General features: G+C 52.9%; 10 protein-coding genes across 10 annotated transcripts; 6 read left to right on the top strand and 4 right to left on the bottom strand.

Annotated features, from left to right (window-relative positions):
• Positions 1-97: 97 nt before the first annotated feature.
• CAOG_06017 (alpha-galactosidase) lies at positions 98-2198 on the bottom strand. Its single transcript, XM_004345557.2, has 5 exons — positions 1960-2198; positions 1531-1620; positions 1381-1400; positions 625-1288; positions 98-524 (listed from the first exon to the last, which is right to left on the bottom strand). Exons 1-5 carry the CDS (start codon positions 2051-2053, stop codon positions 244-246), a joined length of 1149 nt encoding a protein of 382 aa, XP_004345607.2. The 5' UTR covers positions 2054-2198; the 3' UTR covers positions 98-243.
• An 899-nt stretch (positions 2199-3097) lies between these two features.
• CAOG_08930 (hypothetical protein) lies at positions 3098-3565 on the bottom strand (the record flags this gene model as incomplete). The annotated part of the gene is made up of 1 exon (XM_011272299.1): positions 3098-3565. A coding segment is annotated over one exon (468 nt), but the record flags the coding sequence as incomplete, so codon positions are not given.
• Positions 3566-4213: 648 nt separating this feature from the next.
• CAOG_06018 (actin) lies at positions 4214-5491 on the top strand. The gene has a single exon (XM_004345558.2). It carries the CDS (start codon positions 4253-4255, stop codon positions 5381-5383), a length of 1131 nt encoding a protein of 376 aa, XP_004345608.1. The 5' UTR covers positions 4214-4252; the 3' UTR covers positions 5384-5491.
• Positions 5492-5636: 145 nt separating this feature from the next.
• Positions 5637-7845, bottom strand: CAOG_06019 (hypothetical protein; the record flags this gene model as incomplete). Its single annotated transcript, XM_004345559.1, has 11 exons — positions 5637-6162; positions 6264-6344; positions 6431-6514; positions 6603-6686; positions 6773-6856; positions 6934-7017; positions 7105-7188; positions 7282-7365; positions 7450-7533; positions 7619-7702; positions 7769-7845. 11 exons carry the CDS (start codon positions 7843-7845, stop codon positions 5637-5639), a joined length of 1356 nt encoding a protein of 451 aa, XP_004345609.1.
• Positions 7846-8193: 348 nt separating this feature from the next.
• Positions 8194-10199, top strand: CAOG_06020 (aromatic amino acid decarboxylase; the record flags this gene model as incomplete). The annotated part of the gene is made up of 5 exons (XM_004345560.1): positions 8194-8909; positions 9093-9279; positions 9503-9572; positions 9653-9771; positions 9882-10199. The coding sequence occupies 5 exons, from the start codon at positions 8194-8196 to the stop codon at positions 10197-10199; spliced, it is 1410 nt and encodes a 469-aa protein (XP_004345610.1).
• Positions 10200-10533: 334 nt separating this feature from the next.
• CAOG_06021 (ATP:cob(I)alamin adenosyltransferase) lies at positions 10534-11753 on the top strand. The gene is made up of 6 exons (XM_004345561.2): positions 10534-10758; positions 10847-10904; positions 10979-11051; positions 11127-11224; positions 11301-11425; positions 11500-11753. The coding sequence occupies exons 1-6, from the start codon at positions 10631-10633 to the stop codon at positions 11630-11632; spliced, it is 615 nt and encodes a 204-aa protein (XP_004345611.1). The 5' UTR covers positions 10534-10630; the 3' UTR covers positions 11633-11753.
• CAOG_06022 (hypothetical protein) lies at positions 11719-13077 on the bottom strand (the record flags this gene model as incomplete). The annotated part of the gene is made up of 6 exons (XM_004345562.1): positions 11719-11844; positions 11919-11972; positions 12044-12189; positions 12274-12385; positions 12467-12597; positions 13014-13077. 6 exons carry the CDS (start codon positions 13075-13077, stop codon positions 11719-11721), a joined length of 633 nt encoding a protein of 210 aa, XP_004345612.1.
• A 474-nt stretch (positions 13078-13551) lies between these two features.
• Positions 13552-15420, top strand: CAOG_06023 (hypothetical protein; the record flags this gene model as incomplete). The annotated part of the gene is made up of 1 exon (XM_004345563.1): positions 13552-15420. The coding sequence occupies one exon, from the start codon at positions 13552-13554 to the stop codon at positions 15418-15420; it is 1869 nt and encodes a 622-aa protein (XP_004345613.1).
• Positions 15421-15785: 365 nt separating this feature from the next.
• CAOG_06024 (acyl-CoA:1,2-diacylglycerol O-transferase) lies at positions 15786-18292 on the top strand (the record flags this gene model as incomplete). The annotated part of the gene is made up of 6 exons (XM_004345564.2): positions 15786-16294; positions 16399-16484; positions 16574-16729; positions 16826-17298; positions 17408-17533; positions 17630-18292. 6 exons carry the CDS (start codon positions 15786-15788, stop codon positions 18101-18103), a joined length of 1824 nt encoding a protein of 607 aa, XP_004345614.2. The 3' UTR covers positions 18104-18292.
• A 121-nt stretch (positions 18293-18413) lies between these two features.
• Positions 18414-20362, top strand: CAOG_06025 (hypothetical protein). The gene is made up of 3 exons (XM_004345565.2): positions 18414-18530; positions 18620-18784; positions 19306-20362. The coding sequence occupies exons 1-3, from the start codon at positions 18444-18446 to the stop codon at positions 20065-20067; spliced, it is 1014 nt and encodes a 337-aa protein (XP_004345615.1). The 5' UTR covers positions 18414-18443; the 3' UTR covers positions 20068-20362.
• The last annotated feature ends 34 nt before the right edge of the window (positions 20363-20396 follow it).

Raw genomic sequence — 20396 nt, forward strand, 5'->3', positions numbered from 1 at the left:
CGTCTTTTTCCCAAAATAGTCGTGAATTTGCCGGAAATAGACAGTTTCGCCAGTCAACGGGTCACAAACGACTGGCTGCGACTACCGCACGGAAGCCTGCTCGTTGAAATTGTTCGCTTCACGTGTGGCTTTGATAATCGAGTTCTTCGTTGGCAACTACCCCCAATTTTTGTACTTTTTAGCAACTGCCCACAACGCCTCAAGAACTCGGCAATCGCACCCACTTTTCAAACCATCGTGTCTTTAGGCGGGGACGAGGGTGACAGCCACCACGCCCTTCGGAGCGACTTGTGCGTCGAAAGTGCCAGCATACAACCCAACGTTCTTGTGCTGCCAAACATCACGAGCAGTGTACTTGCTGCCGGCAGTGAGACCAAGCTCGGCCCAGGTCACGGTCATGTGGGCACTCAGCAGCGGATCAGTGTTGAACAGCACAACAGCAAAGCGGCCATTGGCAAGGGGCGCCATCCAAACTTCCGAGAGGAGGCCGCGCTTGACGCGATGACCCTGGATTCCCAACGAATCTGGAGAATGTACCAACAAGAGTATAGTACAAGGTGTTTGTTAGCAAAGTGCAACTCTATCAACAGTTCAAAACGACGATGCGAGTTTTCGCGGGCTCACCTTGGTTCCACTCAATCACCTCAGTGTTGGTCAGAATGCGCAGAGTGTCGTTGGTCATTTTGGTAACATCGCAGCCGAAGATGAGCGGAGCCTTCATCAGCGCCCAGAGCGTAAAGTGGGAAGTGTACTCGGTGGTCGACAGCCCGCCGTTGCCAACTTCCAACACGTCGGGATCGTTCCAGCCACCGGGGCCTGCAATCTTCCACAATGGCTCGTTTTTGTCGACAATTTTCATAATGCTGCTCCAGCTGTCGCTAATATCACTGGCGGTGCGCCAGCTGTTCACGACCGGCTTCGCCCATGCGGAAGGATCGTCGATGCTGTCGCACATGGAATAGAAGATCGGGCGGCCGGTCGCGTTCAAGGCATCGCGCATGGCATTGTAGCGAACCTGAGGGGTCTGGTCTGCAGGAGCGTTGCAATTGTCGTACTTTAGGTAGTCCACGCCCCATGCAGCGTACGTTTGCGCGTCAATCTTTTCATACCCGACCGATCCGGGGCGACCGGCGCAGGTCTTGGTGCCAGCGTCCGAGTACAGGCCGAAAAGCATGCCCTTGGAATGCACATAGCTGGCCAGTGCTGCAATGCCGCTCGGGAATGCGACCGGATCGGCGACGATAACGCCTGCAGCCGTACGGTTGACCGCCCAGCAATCGTCCAGGTTCTGTTTTGCGCAACAAAAGAAACAGAACAATCAACCAGCGGGGTTCCACGACACCCTCGTTCGACCAACATGAGCATGTTTCACATGCTTACAATGTACTTGTATCCGACAGCTGCCAAAAAGTGTCCAAAATCACACAAATTTCGAACAAATTAGGTCAGAGCAGCGACACAATTGTAGCAAAGAAACAGGACTTGGATCACACTTCAACAACCGCAAAATTATGGACAGTGCGACGGTACCTGACAGTCCAGTGGCAACCATGACGTCCACGGTGCTGCGGATGAGCGCCTCGCTAATGTTGCAGCCGAAATGGTTCCAAGTATTGAATCCTGAGCGAACAAGCAAAGTACACGATCAGCCCCTTTGCCACATTGATGCACGAGACGAGATTTGCTGCGTGTTGTTATGAGACACAACTTTGACTGGGGTTGAAGGCGACGAGGTGGAGGTGGGGGGCTGGCGCAGTGGTCTGCGAATGAGGAATTGTAATGCAATGCCGCTCAGACTACGGTTGTTGCGCGCGCAATGCTGACCACGGTTGGACGAGGATTTTGACAAAGCGCGCAACGACGCCAACGACCACGTTCCCAATCAACCCAGATAGCGAGTGCAGACGCGCGGAAACAGAGCCAGAGCGTCAATAGTCCATGTTGACAGCTGCCCCTCACCCATTTGCGGTGTACGCCCAAGCCCGTTGTCCAGGCCAACGCTGGATGCGACGAGCAGCGCAGCAACCACCGCAGAGATCTGAAAGACCTTCATGGACTGAAAAGAAGAAGGGGAGGAAGAGTTTAAAAGAAAACTGTTGAGAGGAGCAAACAAAAGGGGCAATGAGACTGAGCTCGTTTGACAAAAAAGGACAAGTCGACGAGTGAAGGACGCCAAGCGGATTTACGAGCTGGTAAAACTAATCGGATGTGTGAGCCGAATAGAGGTTCGACAAGGTGGATGGAAAGATGGATGGAACGAGCGAGCGAGCGAGAGAAGTGAGCGAATGACGAGAAAACCAAACCTCCCCATCACCACTCAGTAAACATCTGCACTTGAGCGTGCCATGAGATTGCGTACGAGTTAGCTTTCTACTGATTTTGCACTGTTCTCTCGGTGAAATGGATTTTGGATTTTGCTGAAGCTCGTTAACGCCGAGTTCTCACACAGCTGGATTTGCGCCTGATTGAGCTTCTGGTGCCATCCCCGATATGATCACAATGGCTGTTTCAATAAGACCACATCACCGTTGGTTGCGCGTGGACCTGGACAATGCCGTTTCTCAAAAATCGACGTGTATTGGTAGAGCTTGCGCCGCCATAGCACCAATTGCACGCAGAAACTTACCTTCATTTCTGGGATTCGGGGGTACCCAGACTGGGTTTCTGGGATGCTGAGGTGGAGGAGCATCTTCCTCAATGTGGGCTAGAATGAAGCAAAGGAAGATGTGCAAATCCTCGGCCATTCTGTGGCTCAAGTGTGCGACACCACCACGGACGGCGTGGACGCTTGCGGTCACAGCGAGCGCGGCACAGTAGTGTCCAGGTTTTCATCTGGCCATGGAATAGGGATGCTGAGGAGTCTGAGCGGGAATGAAAGCTCGAGTGCATGCCGAAAACGCTCGCTGGAGGTCGGCCTCCCCACCCGCATCGCATCAGAATGATGCTCGTCACGGCAAATGGTGTAGCAACAGCCACAACGGCTGCAGGAACAGCGGGCTGGAGGAACGGGAACGAAAGACAACGATGGACAAACCGCAACAAAGATTTGGGTGTGCGTCCGCGGGCTCAACAAACGTCTCCCAGCTCCACCCTGCCGCTACTCAATGTCAGCCATCCGTTGTGGTGATGTATGGGAGGACAGCGTGGGCCTCTGTTTTGCTCGTGATGAAAACAATGCAGCTGCGTGCTCGAACTGTGGGAAATTTTGGTCGTGCGTGCCGATGGAACAAACCACGAACGTCCGGACAGCCCGTGCACGAGATCTCGCAAACAAGCACCAAACTCGACTCGATGCGCCTTCCTCCTTTTGCCAGGTTGCTCCTTCGGCCTTGGACAGCGGGCGCGGGTCGAACAAAGTGGAAAAGGGTTTGCGCAATCGGACTCTGCCACCGTGATGGACGGAACAACGAGTCTTCCTTCCCAGGCGCACACAGGTCGAATCGTTGAAGCGCGGGTTCCACCGGAGCCAATCTTCGAGCGGGACTAGGCTTGCGTTGGTCAGATGCGTTCGAGGCGCACTTTGGTGGCAATTCCAACCATAAAAAAAAAAAAAAAAAAAACCACCACAAACATTGAAAATGCCAAAATAAAATAAAATAAAAAATAGCAAAAAATAAAAAAATTTCAATAAAAAGTTCCTGGAACCGACGCAAGCCAACGACGCCAGTTAATCGCACAGCGAAGCTCGAGATCCAAGAAACGCATCGTCACGAGTGACAAACAGGATTTTGCCCCAGCGTGATGATAGGAACAAGGGCTGACTGCACCGATTCCGCGAATTTTTTACAAGATCTTGGTAAAAAAGATTTTTTTTTTTTTTCCGTTTCAATCGATTTCTTCAAGCTCGCATCTCTCTCGCATCGACACGGCTCGAGACACGGCCAGCGTTCATCAAGCAGGGCAGTGGCCGCGTCGAAGCAAGCGACGCAGTGTCACGGCCGCAACACGCAATCCCCACTCCACCACAAACAGACGGAAAAGCCACAAAAAAAACCCCCCAAAAAACACTTAAAAAAGCGAAAAAAACACAAAATGCAAAAAACAAGCAGTAAAAATTGTTTTTGTTATTTTTTAATTTTTGTGCCTGCCTTCTTTGGAAAGCTGAATCAACAAACAGGGTTTTCAGGTCAAACTGCCATGGCAGACTGACCTGAAATCGTGCTGCGACCGCGCCGAGTATTTAAGGCGGCCCGTTTTGGACGAGTTTCAGATCAGTCTTTTAACCTAGTTAAATCCCACCAACCCCACCAAAATGTGCGACGAAGAAATCTCTGCCCTTGTCGTTGACAACGGCTCTGGCATGTGCAAGGCCGGCTTTGCCGGTGACGACGCTCCCCGCGCCGTCTTCCCCTCGATCGTCGGTCGCCCGCGTCACCAGGGTGTCATGGTCGGCATGGGTCAGAAGGACTCGTACGTCGGCGATGAGGCTCAGTCCAAGCGTGGTATCCTGACCCTCAAGTACCCCATTGAGCACGGCATCGTCACCAACTGGGACGACATGGAGAAGATCTGGCACCACACCTTCTACAACGAACTCCGTGTTGCCCCCGAGGAGCACCCCGTCCTCCTCACTGAGGCCCCCCTCAACCCCAAGGCCAACCGCGAGAAGATGACCCAGATCATGTTCGAGACCTTCAACACCCCCGCCATGTACGTTGCCATCCAGGCCGTCCTGTCGCTCTACGCTTCGGGCCGCACCACCGGTATCGTCCTCGACTCTGGCGATGGTGTCTCGCACACTGTCCCGATCTATGAGGGTTATGCCCTTCCCCACGCCATCCTCCGTCTCGACCTGGCTGGCCGTGACCTCACTGACTACCTCATGAAGATCCTCACTGAGCGTGGCTACTCTTTCACCACCACTGCCGAGCGTGAAATCGTCCGCGACATCAAGGAGAAGCTCTGCTACGTCGCCCTCGACTTCGAGCAGGAGATGCAGACTGCTGCCTCCTCGTCCTCGATCGAGAAGTCGTACGAGCTTCCCGACGGCCAGGTCATCACCATCGGCAACGAGCGCTTCCGCTGCCCCGAGGCCCTCTTCCAGCCCGCTTTCCTCGGCATGGAGTCTGCTGGCATCCACGAGACCACCTACAACTCGATCATGAAGTGCGACGTCGACATCCGCAAGGACCTCTACGCCAACACTGTCCTCTCTGGCGGCACGACCATGTACGCCGGCATTGCTGACCGCATGCAGAAGGAGATCGCTGCCCTCGCCCCCGCCACCATGAAGATCAAGATCATCGCTCCCCCGGAACGCAAGTACTCCGTCTGGATCGGTGGTTCCATCCTCGCCTCCCTCTCCACCTTCCAACAGATGTGGATCTCCAAGCAGGAGTACGACGAGGCTGGCCCCTCCATCGTCCACCGCAAGTGCTTCTAAGCGCGCACGCTCCCCCCAGCGCGTTGGCTGCCGTAGCTGCCTGATGATGTCTCTGTTGTCTGCTGCTGCGTGATCTTGTACAAAGAAAAAAAATTGCAAAAGCCAAAACTGTGTGTTTCATTTCATTTTATTTGGAGGGGTTTGCTGGAGATTTGAGATTCAAAGATGTTGAAAGGCCGGTGGACCACAGAGTTAATGCCTTTCGAAACGGCTGAAAAAACTTTAAATGTATTCGTCACAAAAACACTTGTGATTACTGTCGGTCGACATATCCGACATAAAGCGATTCACACATCATATTATTGGAAGTCACGCTGGCTTGAACTTGCCAGCCCTCGCGCATTTGTCGGATGATGGGATGACTCGCCGGCCAGAATGTCGCAAGCGCAAGGTTCGACTCAACGAAAGTCGGGTGCACAGTACACTCGTGCCGAACAGCACCTTGTTCATCTCGGACAGTCAAATTAAAAACCCAGTAACCGGTGATACTGGGACGCTCGCGCCAGAAACGAACTACTTGAATTACTTTCACGCGGATTGAATCTCCTTGAGGCACAGTGACTTTGGTCGTTCTTCGGTTGGTTTTCGCCACGCCTTGCCAGTAATGCGCTTCTTCCATAATGAGCTCGGCAATCTCGGTTGGTAGTGCTGGTAGATACACGGGCTGATTCTCCAGCTCCAACCCGCCGGTCAGCATGCCGAGAACTGCTTGGATGTCTTCAGCACTTGCCAATCGTGGAAGTAAGGAGAATGCAAGAGGGTTGATCTGATCGCGGACGCTGTGAAACGAACAAGCGAGGCATGATCAGTCAGTGACCACTCCAGCGGTGAGGAACATCGTCTGAGCACCAACATCTGTGATTGGCAAGATCAAACTTACTCAACCTGACATCTGCAGTTGCCTTTGCGTGCCTCATCGAAAGCTTGAGAACCAACGCTGCCAATGCAATTACGGTCTAGACTGTGGCTCAAAAAAGTGAGCGGGATGACAACGTAGCAATGACCCACGCTCGATGTTCGAGACAAGCAACACGCACAGTAACTTACGAGAGCCGAGTCACCGTCTTGTTCACTTTGAGTGCCTCAGCAATCGCGCACGCTCCACCATCGCCAATCTGGTTATCATTCAGACTGTCCTTCCCCTTTCATCGGTGAGCACTCTTCACGCCCTCCACGGATTCACCCACCCACATGCAACAGTCAACGTGAGATGCCTTACCGTAGCTCAGTCAGCGTCGTGTTCACCTTGAGAGCCTCTGCAATTGCCTGCGCTCCAACATCGCCAAACCGATTCTCCTTCAGGCTGTCGAATCCATGCATCAGTTTGCACTCTGAAACCCATCTGCTAAATCCCCACTCATGTGCATCAGCAAAGATGAGACGCCTTACTAGAGCAGAGTCAGCGTCTTGTTGACTTGAAGTGCTTCAGCAATCGCCTGCATTCCAACCTCGCCAATCTGATTGAAATCCAATCTGCCCATCCATCAGTTAGCACTCTGAATGCCCTCTGTTGCACTCACTCACATGCAGCAGTGAATGAGGTGGCTTACTGAAGCTGGGTCAGCGTCGTGTTCGCTTTGAGTGCCTCAGCAAAGGCCTGCGCTCCAGCGTCGCCAATCTGATTCCAGTCCAGACTGTCCATCCCCTCCATCAGTGAGCACTCTTCACGCCCTCTACGGAATCACTCACGCTCATGCTGCAGTCAAAGCGAGCTGCCTTACGTGAGCTCAGTCAGCATCGTGTTCGCTTTGAGTGCTTCAGCAAAGGCCTGCGCTCCAGCATCGCCAATCTGATTATTGCCCAGACTGCCCGCCCCTCTCCATCAGTGAGCACGCTGCATGTCTTTGCTAAATCGCCCACTTTCATGTATCAGTACAAGTACTCGTAAGATGACTCACGAGAGAGCAGTTAACGTGGTGTTCACTTTGAGTGCCTCAGCAATTGCCAGCGCGCCAATGTCGCCAATCTGAGTGCCACCAAGACTGTCCATCCTCTCCATTAGCGAGCTCTCTGAATTCCCTGTTGCATCACCCACTCACATGCATCAGGAAAGTGCGATGTCTTACAAGAGCACAGTCAACGTCGTGTTCACTTTGAGTGCCTCTGCAATCGCTTGTGCTCCAGCGTCGCCTATCAGATTCACATTCAGACTGTCCGTGTCCTCAGTGAGCAGTCTGAACGCCCTCCGCTGGATGACTCGCTCGTGGATGCTTCAGTAACAGTCAGATGCCTTACTTGAGGTCAGTCAACGTCCTGTTCACTTTGAGTGCCTCGGCAATCGCCTGTGCCTCTGCAACGCCAATCTGCTTGCAATTCAGACTGTCCTCCTTTGTATCAGTACACGCGCTATCACGCTGTTCTCAATCAACCTGGCTTTCTTCTTACTGGAGCTCTCCATCCGCATTCTTGACTTGGTCATACAACTCGCGCTGTCTCTCAGTCATGCTCTCATAGGACAGCATTGCAGCACGAAGCGGAAGCGTGGAATAGACTGTCCCTCGCCCAAAAGCGACATTACTCTCAGATCAACCTAAACCTATTATTATCTCGGCACTTTGCAAAATCGCGCTCACCAAACATTGGATTTGTTGTGAGCAAGCACGCACAGAATGCTCGTTCGAACAACGTGTCCAAAGTGACAACAAGTGGTAGATGAGCTACAGTAGTGTACTTTGCATCTTTTGGGAATGCGGAAGAAAACACAATCACAAAGTAGATCTATGAGGCCAGAAGGCGGAGAATCATCCAAAACCCGATTTTCAAAACCGACCACTTACTTTCCCTCACTCTTCCAATTTTCACTCAACACAATGGACGCAGCCGAGTTCCGCAAGCGCGGCCACGAGATGGTCGACTACATTGCCAACTACTACGAGACGATGCGCGAGCGGCCCGTCATGTCGGAGGTGTCTCCGGGGTACCTGCGCCCGCTCATCCCGGCGGAGGCGCCTGCGGAAGGGGAGTCGTGGGAGTCGATCGTCGCGGACGTGGAGCGAGTCATCATGCCGGGCGTCACGCACTGGCAGCACCCGCGCTTCCACGCGTACTTCCCCGGCGGAAGCTCCTTCCCGTCCATCCTGGGCGACATGCTGTCGGACGCGATTGCGTGCGTCGGATTCAACTGGGTCTGCAGCCCCGCGTGCACCGAACTCGAGACGGTCGTGCTCGACTGGCTCGGCCGCGCGGTCGGACTCCCCGACGCCTTCCTTGCGCAGCACCGCAACGGCGAGAACGGCCACGGCGGCGGCGTCATCCAGGGCACGGCGTCCGAGGCGGTCCTTGTGTGCATGCTTGCCGCTCGCGCCAAAGCAATCAACGAACTGCGCGCCGCCCAAACCGCCCAGGGCGTCCAGCCCGAGGACGAAGGCATCATCATGGCGCGTCTCATTGCGTATGGATCCGAGTCAACCCACGCCTGCATCGAAAAGGCAGCGCGCGTCTCCGGAGTGCGCTTCCGTGCCATCACCACCGGCGCTGACCACCGTCTTGTTGCTGCCAATCTGACTCAGGCGATTGCTGAAGATCGGTGAGTGGGTGTGTGTGTGTGTGTGTGTGTGTGTGTGTGTGTGTGTGTGTGTGTGTGTGTGTGTGTGTGTGTGTGTGTGTGTGTGTGTGTGTGTGCGTGTGTGTGCATGGGTGTGCGTGCGTGTTGATTTTGTTCTCTTGGTCCCTTAACTGACCATCCATCTCGAACAAACATCCACAACAGCGCTGCTGGCCTCATCCCATTCTTTGTGTGCTCGACCTCTGGCACTACTTCGACATGCGCGTACGATGACCACGTTGGCCTCGGCGCCATCTGCAACGCAGAGAAGATTTGGCTGCACATTGATGCTGCCTATGCCGGCGCTGCTTATGTGTGCCCCGAGTTCCGATCGACGATGGCTGGCGTCGAGGTAACACCAGCTCGCTTGCAAGGCGACAGCTGCACAAAAGGAGTAGACGCTTGAACAATAATACTCACACCTTTGCTTTTCTCTTTTGCTTTGCAGTCTGCCGATTCGTTGCTCGACCTTGTGGTAAGGCCTGTGGATAGCGTTGTCCTCTTGCTGTCACCGCGAAAGAACAGGGCCCCTCATCTGAAACACTGACTGTTTTTTTTCGTCCTGCAGGGTCAAGCAACGCCACCTCCTCATCAGCGCTTTCAACATCACCCCAGAGTATCTTCGAAACGCCATGTCCGAATCTGGTGCGTGTTGTCCTCTTTCGTCAACAACTCCTCCACACGTGCTTGAACAACTGACTCGTTCGTCGTTCATGTCGTCACAGGTCTCGTCACGGACTACCGCAACTGGCAGGTGCCGCTCGGTCGCCGCTTCCGATCCCTCAAACTGTGGTTTGTCTTGCGCAGCTATGGCATTGCCGGCCTTCAAGCACACATCCGCAAGGTAATGAGCGGTTTTGCATCACGTCAATTTTTTTTCATCGTTTCGCTCATCTTGATGATTTGCCCTTCCTTGGCTAACACGCATCCGCACCCACACACACACACACACAGGCTGTCGGGTTGGCAAGCCGCTTTGATGCGCTGGTTCGCAAGGACGATCGATTTGAGGTTGTCTACCCGACCACGCTGAGTCTTGTTTGCTTCCGCTTGAAGGGAGACAACGAGCTCAGCTCCAAGCTGCTGGAGGCCGTGTCGGCTGCAAAGCTGCTGCTGATGATTCACACTGTGGTCAAGGGCGTGTACATTCTCCGCTTCTCCATTGGCGCGCCCCAGACCACCGAGGCTGACATTGATAGCGCTTGGGCGCACATTGCGTCGCTTGCCACTGGTATTCTGGCCAACCACGCCGCAGCCATCCCTTCCGCCTAATCCTGTCTTGAAAATTCGTTTGCTCTGATTTGAAGTGTCTTGCGAGCTCGTTTTCGTTTTGATTTCTTGTTCCCAACTGCAAAGCAAGGCAACTCGCCATGATCATTTATCGCCGTTCCACCGGCTTCTTTTGATCCTTCTTTTGTGCATTTTTCTACCCTTTGTTGGATGAGCGCAGTCTTTCGTGTTGACCATGTTCGCACATAGCATTCTAGCTTCACGCTCGGTCTCGCAGTTGGCCGCTCGTCGCATCCTGCCAATGTTCATGGTTCATGGGCGGCGCGCTCCAAACCCGTGCCGATTCCACTCTATCATCATCATCATCATCATCATCATCATCATCATCATCATCATCTTCGTCAGCAGTGCCACCGTCGCCCAGAGTGGCCAAGAAGATTGTCGAAGCAAAGTCTGCCGCTGTCGCTTCAAAGATGCCAAAGATTTACACCAAGACTGGCGACAAGGGCACTTCGGGCTTGTTCACGGGCGAGCGGCGACCAAAGGACGATGCCGTGTTTGAAGCACTCGGCGCCACCGACGAGCTCACGAGCGCACTGGCGTACGTGAAACAATGATGAAGATGTGAATCTTCCAATGCTAATCTTGATCCCCCGACCTCGACCTGGTAAAACCACTTTGTTGTGCAGATTGGCTCGCGAGTTTACCCTCAGCGTCAACGAAAACCTCGCCGAGCAGTTTGAGACGGTTGGTATTTCGAGACAAACGGAGATGAATTCAAAAGACACTTTGCTCAAAAACTTATCGACCTTGCCACACAGATTCAATGCGTTCTGCAGGACATTGGCTCGAATGTGGCCACTCCGCGCACGACGGAAGACAAGGCACGAAAGGGTAACCATACTGACTGGAGGTGGTTGGGAAAAACGAGACGACCGGCAGTAGTTTCTCATTCTTCAAATCGCGCAGGATTCACCGAGTTTGATCCGACTCAAGTCGAGGAGCTCGAGCAGTGGATTGATGCAATGGACGAGCAGTTGCCTCCCTTGCGCAACTTTATTCTTCCTGTAGGTCGAGCACATGTTAGGTTGTCTCTGGGTTTCTTTAGACTCAACCATCTGGTGTGTGTTTGCCCCGCTCTAGTCTGGAGGCAAAGCAAGCAGCGCCATTCACATTGCGCGCAGCATCTCTCGTCGTGCAGAGCGCCGAGTGGTGCCCTTGGTCCGCGATGGCGAGGCCGACGAGGCTGCCGGTCGGTACTTGAATCGGCAAGTGACAAAACTGGTTTGCGGGTTGTCGCGTTTCAGACTGAAAAAGCAAACTGACTCTGACGCTGTCACAGATTGAGCGACTACTTGTTCACCGCAGCACGCTATGCTGCCATGCTGGAACACAAGCCAGAGATTGTTTACAAGACTCGCGCAAAAGTGCTGGAAGAGCGTCGCGCAAAGACTGTGTCCCAAAGCAAATCTTGAACGTGGTGAATTGATTGTACATGCAGATTTTATGTGACAAAGTGTAACATGCACTAACAAAACAAACGCGCAAAAACTCGGCCCGCTCAAGGAGCAGGCATGCTGGCAAAATTCACGCCGACCTCCTCGTCTGTTTCCATCTTGACCAAGTCTATCAGATGGGCCTTGGGTTTGGGGTAGGATTCCATGACCTGGTCGATCACATTCATGCACTAGCATTCGAGACAAGGTGCGTGAGTTTCGTTGCAGAGTCAGTCACGGAAGGAAATCAAAAGCGAAAAGTTACCATCTTCTTTCGACTCCGCCAGGCCGTGTGAGCGGTGGTGTAGTTTTTCTTAACCTGTAGAGCGTGCTGGTAAGTACACACCAACAAACGGGTGGTCATGCATTCCGCATGTTTGTCCCACGTACACGAGCAATTTCAGCCGAAGAAACCAGCTTGGTGCCTGTTTTGAGCTTTTCCAAGCGCTCCATGTTGGCTGCATTCTTGGTGCGCAGCGCTGCCACCCGAGCAATGATATCGACGGTTTTCATCGATGCGCCAGAGACCTTTACGTCTGCAGGGAGGGAAACGAAAAAAGTGAGACTTGAAGAAAAGAAGAAAAAAGTGCAACTACCAAAAGGCTCTTGTTCAACCCCACCTCCTTCCAATGCTTTGCACGCAGCACTCTCTTCGCGCAACTGATCCCTGAGCTCATCGATCGTTTGGTCGAGCTGGTCGAGTTCGGCTTCATCGGGGATTTCGAATTGGTCCTAAAGTCGGAAAAGTCAAGGATGAGCCAAACACAAACCATCCATCCTGCAATCACAACAATCAGCGCATGTTCGCCATACCTGTCTTGGGCAGTAGACATGCTGCTTGCCGTACTCCTTTTCGATAATCTTCTCTCCGGCTGTGAGCGACGCGAGCGCTTTCGTGACTGCCGTTTTGCCAACCGCGCCGTGCAAGTTGTTGAAAATGTCGACTGCGTTTCAACGAGTCAAATCAAAAAAAAAAAAAAAAAAAAAAAAAAAAAAAAAAAAAAAAAAAAAAAAAAAAAAAAAAACCAAGGCGAAGGCAGGGGGTTGAGATTGGGACGAGAACGCACAGAATGAACGCAAAGTTGCATGAAATGGAAAAAAAAAAGTGAAACAAGAAGTTTTTCCCGCCAAAAACCAATCCTCCAAAGTTGAGCGTCTCTGTTTTGCGCGCTCAACCGCGGCCCACAGCGAGCAGGTCACTAGCGATAAAGCTACTAGTGACCACCACACGATAAGCTGAGGAGGGGGACACGACCTCTGGGTGTTTGAGAAGCGGAACGACGAGCAATGTTGCAAGTCTGCTGCAAGTCCCCATGGTGCTTAAATCTGGTCTTGCTGGGGGTGGGGAGTGGTGGCTTACTCGCACTGTACGGCCTGTTTTGCTTGTTCAAGTAGTCGAGAATGACCGATTCTGGGCACAGCATGGCAAGGGTGAGTGAGTCGACAGAATTGGCCCCAAAGTGTTCCATACAAAACTCAATGGTTCAACAACCAGCGCTTTCGTATGCCAGACCATCGCACCCCAAACACAACAAAACACAACACATGCTTGTGTACCATCATTGTCAACAGCGCCTTTCTTTGTCGTCGCTTTGACCATGGTTTGAAAAAAAGTGGAGGTAAACGGATGGAAGACTGAACTGCAAATTTCAATTGCTCGTTTTAGGAGTGCTCTAACCCCTGCTTCCATTGAGAACAGCATAAATTCATGAGAAACAACTCGAATCCGAGTCGTTTTTTAAACGTGGGGATTCGAGGCGTCTGTCGTGAGGCACATTGATCTGTTGATCTGTTTGGCTATTTTGCCACTCGTCGCTTTGTGTGCCTGAAAGTTTTTCACTACACTTATCATCAACCCAATACTCGGACCCTCGTAGAACGATCTCTGATCATAACAGATGGGCGACAGGGTCGACAATGTGTGTCGCATCACACGCCAGGATGTGGATGCTACTAGCGGAGTGGAGTTGCCAGCCGAGATTTCCGATCGTGCCAACGCGATTACAGTCGAACATCCTCTAGAGTTGGTGCCGCGAAGCCTCGCTTTGCATTTACTAGATAACATTACCACTGCCGTCAACGCACCGGCCAACGCCTATCTCACCGGTCCTGGAGGCGTTGGTAAGAGCACCGTCCTGTTCATTCTGTTGGTTCGGGCGTTGGACTACACTGCACGTCAGCTCCGCCAACCTCCAGAGAGCCCGCAGCGCCCGTTATTTGTACTCTACGTTGCATCAACGGCCAGTATTGCTCGCCTGAGGCCAGACCCAGCCGCTGCTAGCTTGTGCCGGATTCTAGAGATGCTCAACCGTCCGTTGTTGAACCTGCCACAGTACGCGGATCTGCTGGCTCTTCTTCGGCCTGCGATTGCTCCCATCCGTGCTCATGGAGTTGCGCTTGCTGCCTGGAACGCCGTTTGTGATTACTGTGCTGCAACAACCACTTTCTGCTCGCTTTTTATTCTCGACCAGTGGAATGCCATGTTCGACCCAGCTGTCGTCGGTGCAGGCTTGCCTCAAGACCATCCTTTGCAATCGCTTGGCTTCATGGGTGCTCGTTTTGGCTTGTCAATGTTCGTGGCAGCTGTGAGCTCATCGTTCGACCCATTGGACGCTACGCGAGGAGTGTTCCGCGATGCAGAGGCTCACGCCTGCAAACAGATGGTTCGACCGCTCACCCACGCTGAGACACAAGTGCTTCAGCAAACCTGGCTCTCTCGTAATCCCCCTGTCAGCATTCCCGACAATATCATGGCAGACTTGCATCGCATTACTGGAGGTATCCCACGTCTGTGCGAGCTTTTCGGCAGCCGGCCTTTTGCCAGTGTTGAGGATGCCGAATTTCGCCAGATGTGCGCCGGCTACTACCGTCAGTACTTCAAGGCTGTCGCAGAGCACTGGCTCCGACAAAGCCAGCCCGATCTCCTGGCCATTTTCCGGCAAGACCTCACTTCGCTTTACCTCCGAAACAAAACCATTCCCAATCGAGACGATGTTGTCTCCTCACGATGGGTGAACACTGGACTTCTTCTCGTTGGGCCAGACCACGTCCTCGAACCCGTCAACAGCTTTGTCCTTTCGGCGGCTGATGATTTTATCCAGGTGCACCTAACGGGATATTTGCGTGACATCTACAGCGATGCAGCAAGTCGTTGGCGCGCTCTCGAATTGTATCTGGCTGCTTGCCTCCGTCGTCGAGTCGGAATGCAGCTGGCTGGCACCAACCTGCGTGGCGCAGCACCACGCCAGGTTGTTTTTGAGGGTCCGCTCATTCGGGAGTTACCACGCAACGTTGCCGCGGACCCACAACAGTTCTTGCAAACAACGAACGGAAATGTACCATTTCCAGTCAACTCATTGTTTATTCCCACCTGGACCAATCATCCTGTTGCTGACTACGTGCTTTTTGTAAACTGTCCACATCAAAATCCCGCACATCAACTGATCTTTGTTCAAGTGAGCCAGTCGAGTTACGTTGCTCATCCAAGCAAAGTGCCGGATCTCTTCCACGTCCACAACGGCTGGCAACACTCAGTCCTAGATTCGTACCGCATCCTGGTTGGGCTGAGCAATGACAACAGGTACACAACAACGCAGGCGAATAGAACAGCTGGCCATCTGCCTGCGGGTGTCAAGTATGTTTACTGCACAGATTCGGACGACGTCCTCGCGGGAAACGCGAGAGCAAGCGGGCACCATGTCTTATTAATGCGCAAAATTAATCTTCAGCAGCTCGATCCACCCTTGTGGAATACCATGACGAGATGATCATGTCTGCCGCTTCCTTTCGTTTGCGCCTTTTTCTGCGGCCATTGTCGCTTTTGTGAAGAGTCTCCAAAACTCTTTTAACGAAGCTGTCAACTTTCATGCACTGACCATCTTTTTAAGTCAAACTACAATCGAAGTATTCCGCTTAAAGCTCAGAAACGGGCTGGAAGTGCGCAGGGGTCGGAAGATCAGTGCGAAATGAGTGATCCGGCAAGCTAGAACCAACACTTCCCCAAAGCACCATGAAAATCCAATGCCATCTGAACGTAAATGACAGCTCGATCAGCATCGCTTCATCTGATCATCCTGAATGCCAAATGCGCAGTCCATCACTCAAAAATCATCCCAAACCAATCATCAACAGAATGAGTGCTTCGCTGCGAAAGCGTCGCGGCGTCCACTCTGACGGAGCGCAGGACCTCGTTGCGCCGGACGCGGCTGACACGGACAAGAGCAACAACAACAACAACAACAACAACGCGGCCATCAGCAGCAGCAGCATCAGCAATAGCAGCAGCATTGAGCGCCCGGCGAGCCCGCCGCTGCAGTTCATGCCAACGCCAACGCCGTTGAGCTCGTCGCCGCGCACGACGGGGGGCCGCCGCAGCCTGTCGCACCGTGACACGCAGTCGAGCGCTGCTACTACTTCCTCCACGAGTAGCTCGAACGCATCGGCAGGGGGAGACGCCGCAGCACGGAAGGCAGCCGCAATGCAGCAGGCGCTGAGCAACCCGCTCGCCTGGAACTGCCACAAGCCAACCAGCTCGCTGCTGTCGTCGGCGTCCCGCTTCAACAACTACCGAGGCCTCTTCAATCTGTGCATGCTGATTCTCGTTCTGAGCAACCTGCGCATGATTGTGGAGAACGTTGCCAAGTAAACAAAACAAAGCGTCTCCGATTTTGGGGCGTCAAATTTGGTCTCGTTCTGATCGCCTTGTACTGACACACATTCATCCATCCGACTTGTACTTTGTCCAGGTATGGCGTGCTTGTCAATCCACTGCGCTGGTTTAGCTGGTGGATTGAGGATCCGTACACCTGGCCAAATTTGCTGCTCGCGCTTTGTAAGATTTGGTGCCCTGTTTTTTTTTTTTCGAGTGCATTGGAAATTGTCTGAGAACAATCATCTCACCGCCCGCTCAATGGTCATCAGCGCTCAACATTTACATCTTTGCCGCGTTGCACATCGAGCGACGGCTGGCCGATGGGCGATTGTCCAACAATCGCGGCCGCTTGTTCCATTGCATCAACATTTTCCTCGAACTCGTCATTCCGCTGGTCATTGTCTTTGTTGCGCACCCGAATCCAGGTATGGACGTGCTCTTGTTGATATCAGCAATCTTTGCGCGCCCTGCTGTTTGTTAATCTGCTCTCATTCTTGACTCAATGTTTTGTTCACCCTTAGCTGGCTCTGTTCTCGTCATCGGACAAGCAAGCGTCATCTGGCTCAAGCTCGTTTCCTGGGTCATGTTCAACGGATGGTGCCGTGAGGAGCGGGCTGCCGCTCTGACTGGCACCCGCCCTCCAGTCACGATTGAGGAGCGCCAACAAGAGCTCGAGCGTCTCTCGACAAAGTACGAGCAAGAGCTGCGTGAGCAGCAACGCCGTCGTCGCCACCACGGTCATGGCCAAGACGCGCAGCCCGCTGCCGATGCTTCACGATTGACCAATTCGGTGAACGCCCTCAAAGACGAGGTGGATCGCTGGACTGCCTCGGACATTGACTTTGTGTACGATCCGCCATTGCTCTACCCGAACAACCTGACTGCATCCAACCTCTACTACTTTATGCTCGCACCGACCTTGTGCTACGAGCTCAACTTTCCTCGCACCCGCCGTATTCGCTGGCGCTTCCTTGCTCGTCGCATCGTGGAGACGGTAATTTGCCGAATGGAGGATTTTTGTATTTGTGTGAATATGTTGATGCGTGCGCTTGGTTGTCAACGTGCGGTGCACTGCAGCTCAAAATTGCCACGATCGCGCGCAGGTCTTCTTTGCCGTGTTGCTGTTTGCGCTTGGCGAGCAATGGGTGGTGCCAACTGTCAAAAACTCGATGAAACCGCTGCATGAGCTGGACTGGACGACCATGACGGAGCGCGTGCTCAAACTTGCGGTGCGTACCCGGATGTCACTCGAGTTCTTTTGGAGGAAATGATTTTGACTCACAAGAACAACAACAACATTGCACCCGATCATTGATTCATTCCAGATTCCAAACCACTTCCTCTGGCTCATCTTCTTCTACTGGTTCTTCCACTGCGTGCTGAATGCGATGGCCGAGGTGCTGCGCTTTGCCGACCGAGAGTTTTACCGCGACTGGTGGAATGCAACCACCATCCAGTACTTTTGGCGCAACTGGAACATTCCGGTGCACAAGTGGTGCGCCCGCCACTTTTACTTGCCCTTGATGCGCGCCGGCTACTCGCGCCCGTTCGGCTGGCTGGCTGTCTTCCTGCTGTCTGCGCTGTTCCACGAGATCTTGGTGTCGGTGCCGCTGGGCATGTTCAAAATCTGGGCGTTCGCGGCCATGATGGGCCAGATTCCCCTGGCCGTCATTACGGAGCGGTTTTTCAAGAACAGCCAGTACGGCAACGTTGTTGTCTGGTTTTCCCTTGTGCTCGGCCAGCCGATCGCCGTGCTGATGTACGTGTACGATTACTTGGTGATCCACCAAAAGCTCTGATTCCTGTTGTTTTTCGCCTGTCTTTGTGTTTTTGTTCTCCGCGCTCGTACTGCGCTTGCTGCACTTGCTGCCGTTGTTGCGCCTTTTCTTTCATGGTGTCCGTTGTGCTTGTGACTGCACCGATCGTTGTCTCAGTTGTATCGAATTGTTCAACCCAATAGTCAAATGAAAAATCCGTTGTTGTCCTCCTTCCAGCCACCCTTTCATCCCCCTTCCCGGTTTTCCCCATCACAAATCTTACACCTCGATCTACTATCTATGGCTCATCCTTTCCCCCCAACCCAGGCTCAACACATCAGTCCTTTGTCTTTTTTTTTTTTTTTTTTATCTCGTAAATCCAATGTCCGACGAGTACAATCCGTTTGCGGCCGAGGCCAGCGAGCCAGCGCCCGCACCCGCCGCCGCCGCGCCCAAGAACTACTTTGCTGTGAGTCACCACGCCTGAATACCTCCTTCCCCCCATGAATGCTGCTGCTGATCTGATGTTGAACGTTTTTTTTTTTTTTTAATCTTTAGGACACCAACACGGCCGTCGTCAAGAAGAAGAAGGAGAAGCCCGCGCCCGCCACCTACGACTCATCGGCCACCACAAGCACCGCAGGCACAACCTCGTCGTCGTTCGGCAGCAGCAGCTACTCGTCCACCTACGGCGGCGGCTCGCAATCCGAAGTCGAGCAACTCGTAAGTTTGGAAAAACAAAAATTTTAATCGCCAAAATGCAATGCAAACGCCAGCCAAAAAAAAAAAAACAAAAAAAAAAAAAAAAAACCTCCTCACGCGCTTTGAATCAAAAAGCAAAGCCCTCATGTGCGGTTGCCAGTCCTTTGGAGCGCGGGTCGTTTGGGAGGCCAAAGTCCGCCTGCCTCTGCTGTGCAGTGCTATGATGCTTGTTATCTGCAAGTGAGGACTGCGGCGGCAGAGGGGCAAGGGGCAAGCGAGCGCAGCGGCCATGCTGTCATCGTCGCTTTGTTTGCATTGGATTTTGAATTGAAAAAAAGCAAAAAAAAAAAAAAAAAAGCTACAGTTCAGTTTCGACAGGATTCTGTCCGAGTGACCAAAGCAACAAGGGGAGCAAGGGGACAAGGGGTCTGGCATTGCTGACAACAGGGCCCAATTTATCGCCATTCCGTTTCCGAGTGACATGGTTGGACTTTGATTTGCTCACTACAAAACTGGCCTTCTTCGTCTCTGGTACTCGGTAGCGCTCGGCTCTGCGTCTGCGCGACGAGGAAGTGCTCAAGCAACGCGCAGAGATTGACAAGCTCAAGTCAGACCACGCCAAGGAACTCGTGGTTGCATCGCGCAAGCCAAACTTCCCCTTCTTCTACCCGATCGTGTACATTTCGATCGCCCACGACATGCCCGAGCAGACCATGCGCAACCAGATTCGCCTTGCCTTGACTCTGTGGTTCTTTATGATGGCGGCGTTCATTTGGGGATTCCTCTCTGTCATGATCCCGTTCTTTGACGGCGACGCGCTCAACAAGTCCGCCGGCTGGGACAACGACACTGCCGCCTTCTTCCTCGCCTTGATCTGGATGCTGGCTGGTGTCCCGCTCTCCTTCTACTTTTGGTTTTTCCGTTTGTACACCCTCCACCGCGATCTTGGCGCCGACAAGACCCCTGGCGTCTCGTACTTTTTCTGGTTCTTCCACGGTCTTGTCAACTTCCTCTGGTGCTGCATCTACGCGATTGGGCCCCCGCAAATCCCCGGCATGGCTGGCTTTGTCGTTGCCGTGAACATTTTCAACGCAAGTGAGGACAGCAACAAGCTGTACGCCACCTTCATTGTGATTTCTGGCGTCATCTGGACTGTTTGCGCCGGCTTCTCCCTGCTCTTCCTCCTCTGGATTGTCAGGTGGTACCGCTCCTCTGGTGGCCGCGCTCCTAATCAGCGTGATATTCAGCGTGGTGTTGTCCAGGCCGCCATCGACAGCGAATCTGCCCCGATTCTCTCCAAGTAAAAATTTTGGTGGTTGCTGCTCAGGCTGCCAACAACAACCATTCTTGTTTGATTGCAATCTCTTTTTCCCCCCCCCCATTCTGTTCTGTGTGATATCTGTGTGTATGCTCGTTTTTTTGGTGTGTTGCGTTGCGTTGCTTCTTGGCGGTTGAGGTCAAGATTATCGAATGCTGTGCATTTTTGACGTGATTCTCGTCTTCCCCTCATTACAACCAACATCTTTTTTTGACCTTTGAGCCTTTTTGACCAACCTATCATGCAATTGCGATGAATCGGGTTGATGCTGAATCGCGTTGATGCTGCAGCTACTGTGGTCGTTCGACATTCAAT

The sequence above is a fragment of the Capsaspora owczarzaki genome, assembly GCF_000151315.2.
Source record: "Capsaspora owczarzaki ATCC 30864 unplaced genomic scaffold supercont2.10, whole genome shotgun sequence".
Taxonomy (NCBI): Eukaryota; class Filasterea; order Ministeriida; family Capsasporidae; genus Capsaspora; species Capsaspora owczarzaki.

What these genes read in the sequence shown, in the direction of transcription:
- CAOG_06017 (XM_004345557.2), bottom strand. Translation starts at nt 2,053, where the DNA reads ATGAAGGTCTTTCAGATCTCTGCGGTGGTTGCTGCGCTGCTCGTCGCA. An exon ending in TGGGCGTACACCGCAAATGG is followed by an intron (nt 1,621 to 1,959) that starts GTGAGGGGCAGC and finishes TTGTTCGCTCAG; the next exon opens with GATTCAATACTTGGAACCAT. An exon ending in CTGTCGGATACAAGTACATT is followed by an intron (nt 1,289 to 1,380) that starts GTAAGCATGTGA and finishes TGCGCAAAACAG; the next exon opens with AACCTGGACGATTGCTGGGC.
- CAOG_06018 (XM_004345558.2), top strand. Translation starts at nt 4,253, where the DNA reads ATGTGCGACGAAGAAATCTCTGCCCTTGTCGTTGACAACGGCTCTGGC.
- CAOG_06021 (XM_004345561.2), top strand. Translation starts at nt 10,631, where the DNA reads ATGCCAAAGATTTACACCAAGACTGGCGACAAGGGCACTTCGGGCTTG. An exon ending in GGAAGACAAGGCACGAAAGG is followed by an intron (nt 11,052 to 11,126) that starts GTAACCATACTG and finishes CAAATCGCGCAG; the next exon opens with GATTCACCGAGTTTGATCCG. An exon ending in GCCGGTCGGTACTTGAATCG is followed by an intron (nt 11,426 to 11,499) that starts GCAAGTGACAAA and finishes ACGCTGTCACAG; the next exon opens with ATTGAGCGACTACTTGTTCA.
- CAOG_06025 (XM_004345565.2), top strand. Translation starts at nt 18,444, where the DNA reads ATGTCCGACGAGTACAATCCGTTTGCGGCCGAGGCCAGCGAGCCAGCG. An exon ending in CGCCCAAGAACTACTTTGCT is followed by an intron (nt 18,531 to 18,619) that starts GTGAGTCACCAC and finishes TTTAATCTTTAG; the next exon opens with GACACCAACACGGCCGTCGT. An exon ending in AATCCGAAGTCGAGCAACTC is followed by an intron (nt 18,785 to 19,305) that starts GTAAGTTTGGAA and finishes GGTACTCGGTAG; the next exon opens with CGCTCGGCTCTGCGTCTGCG.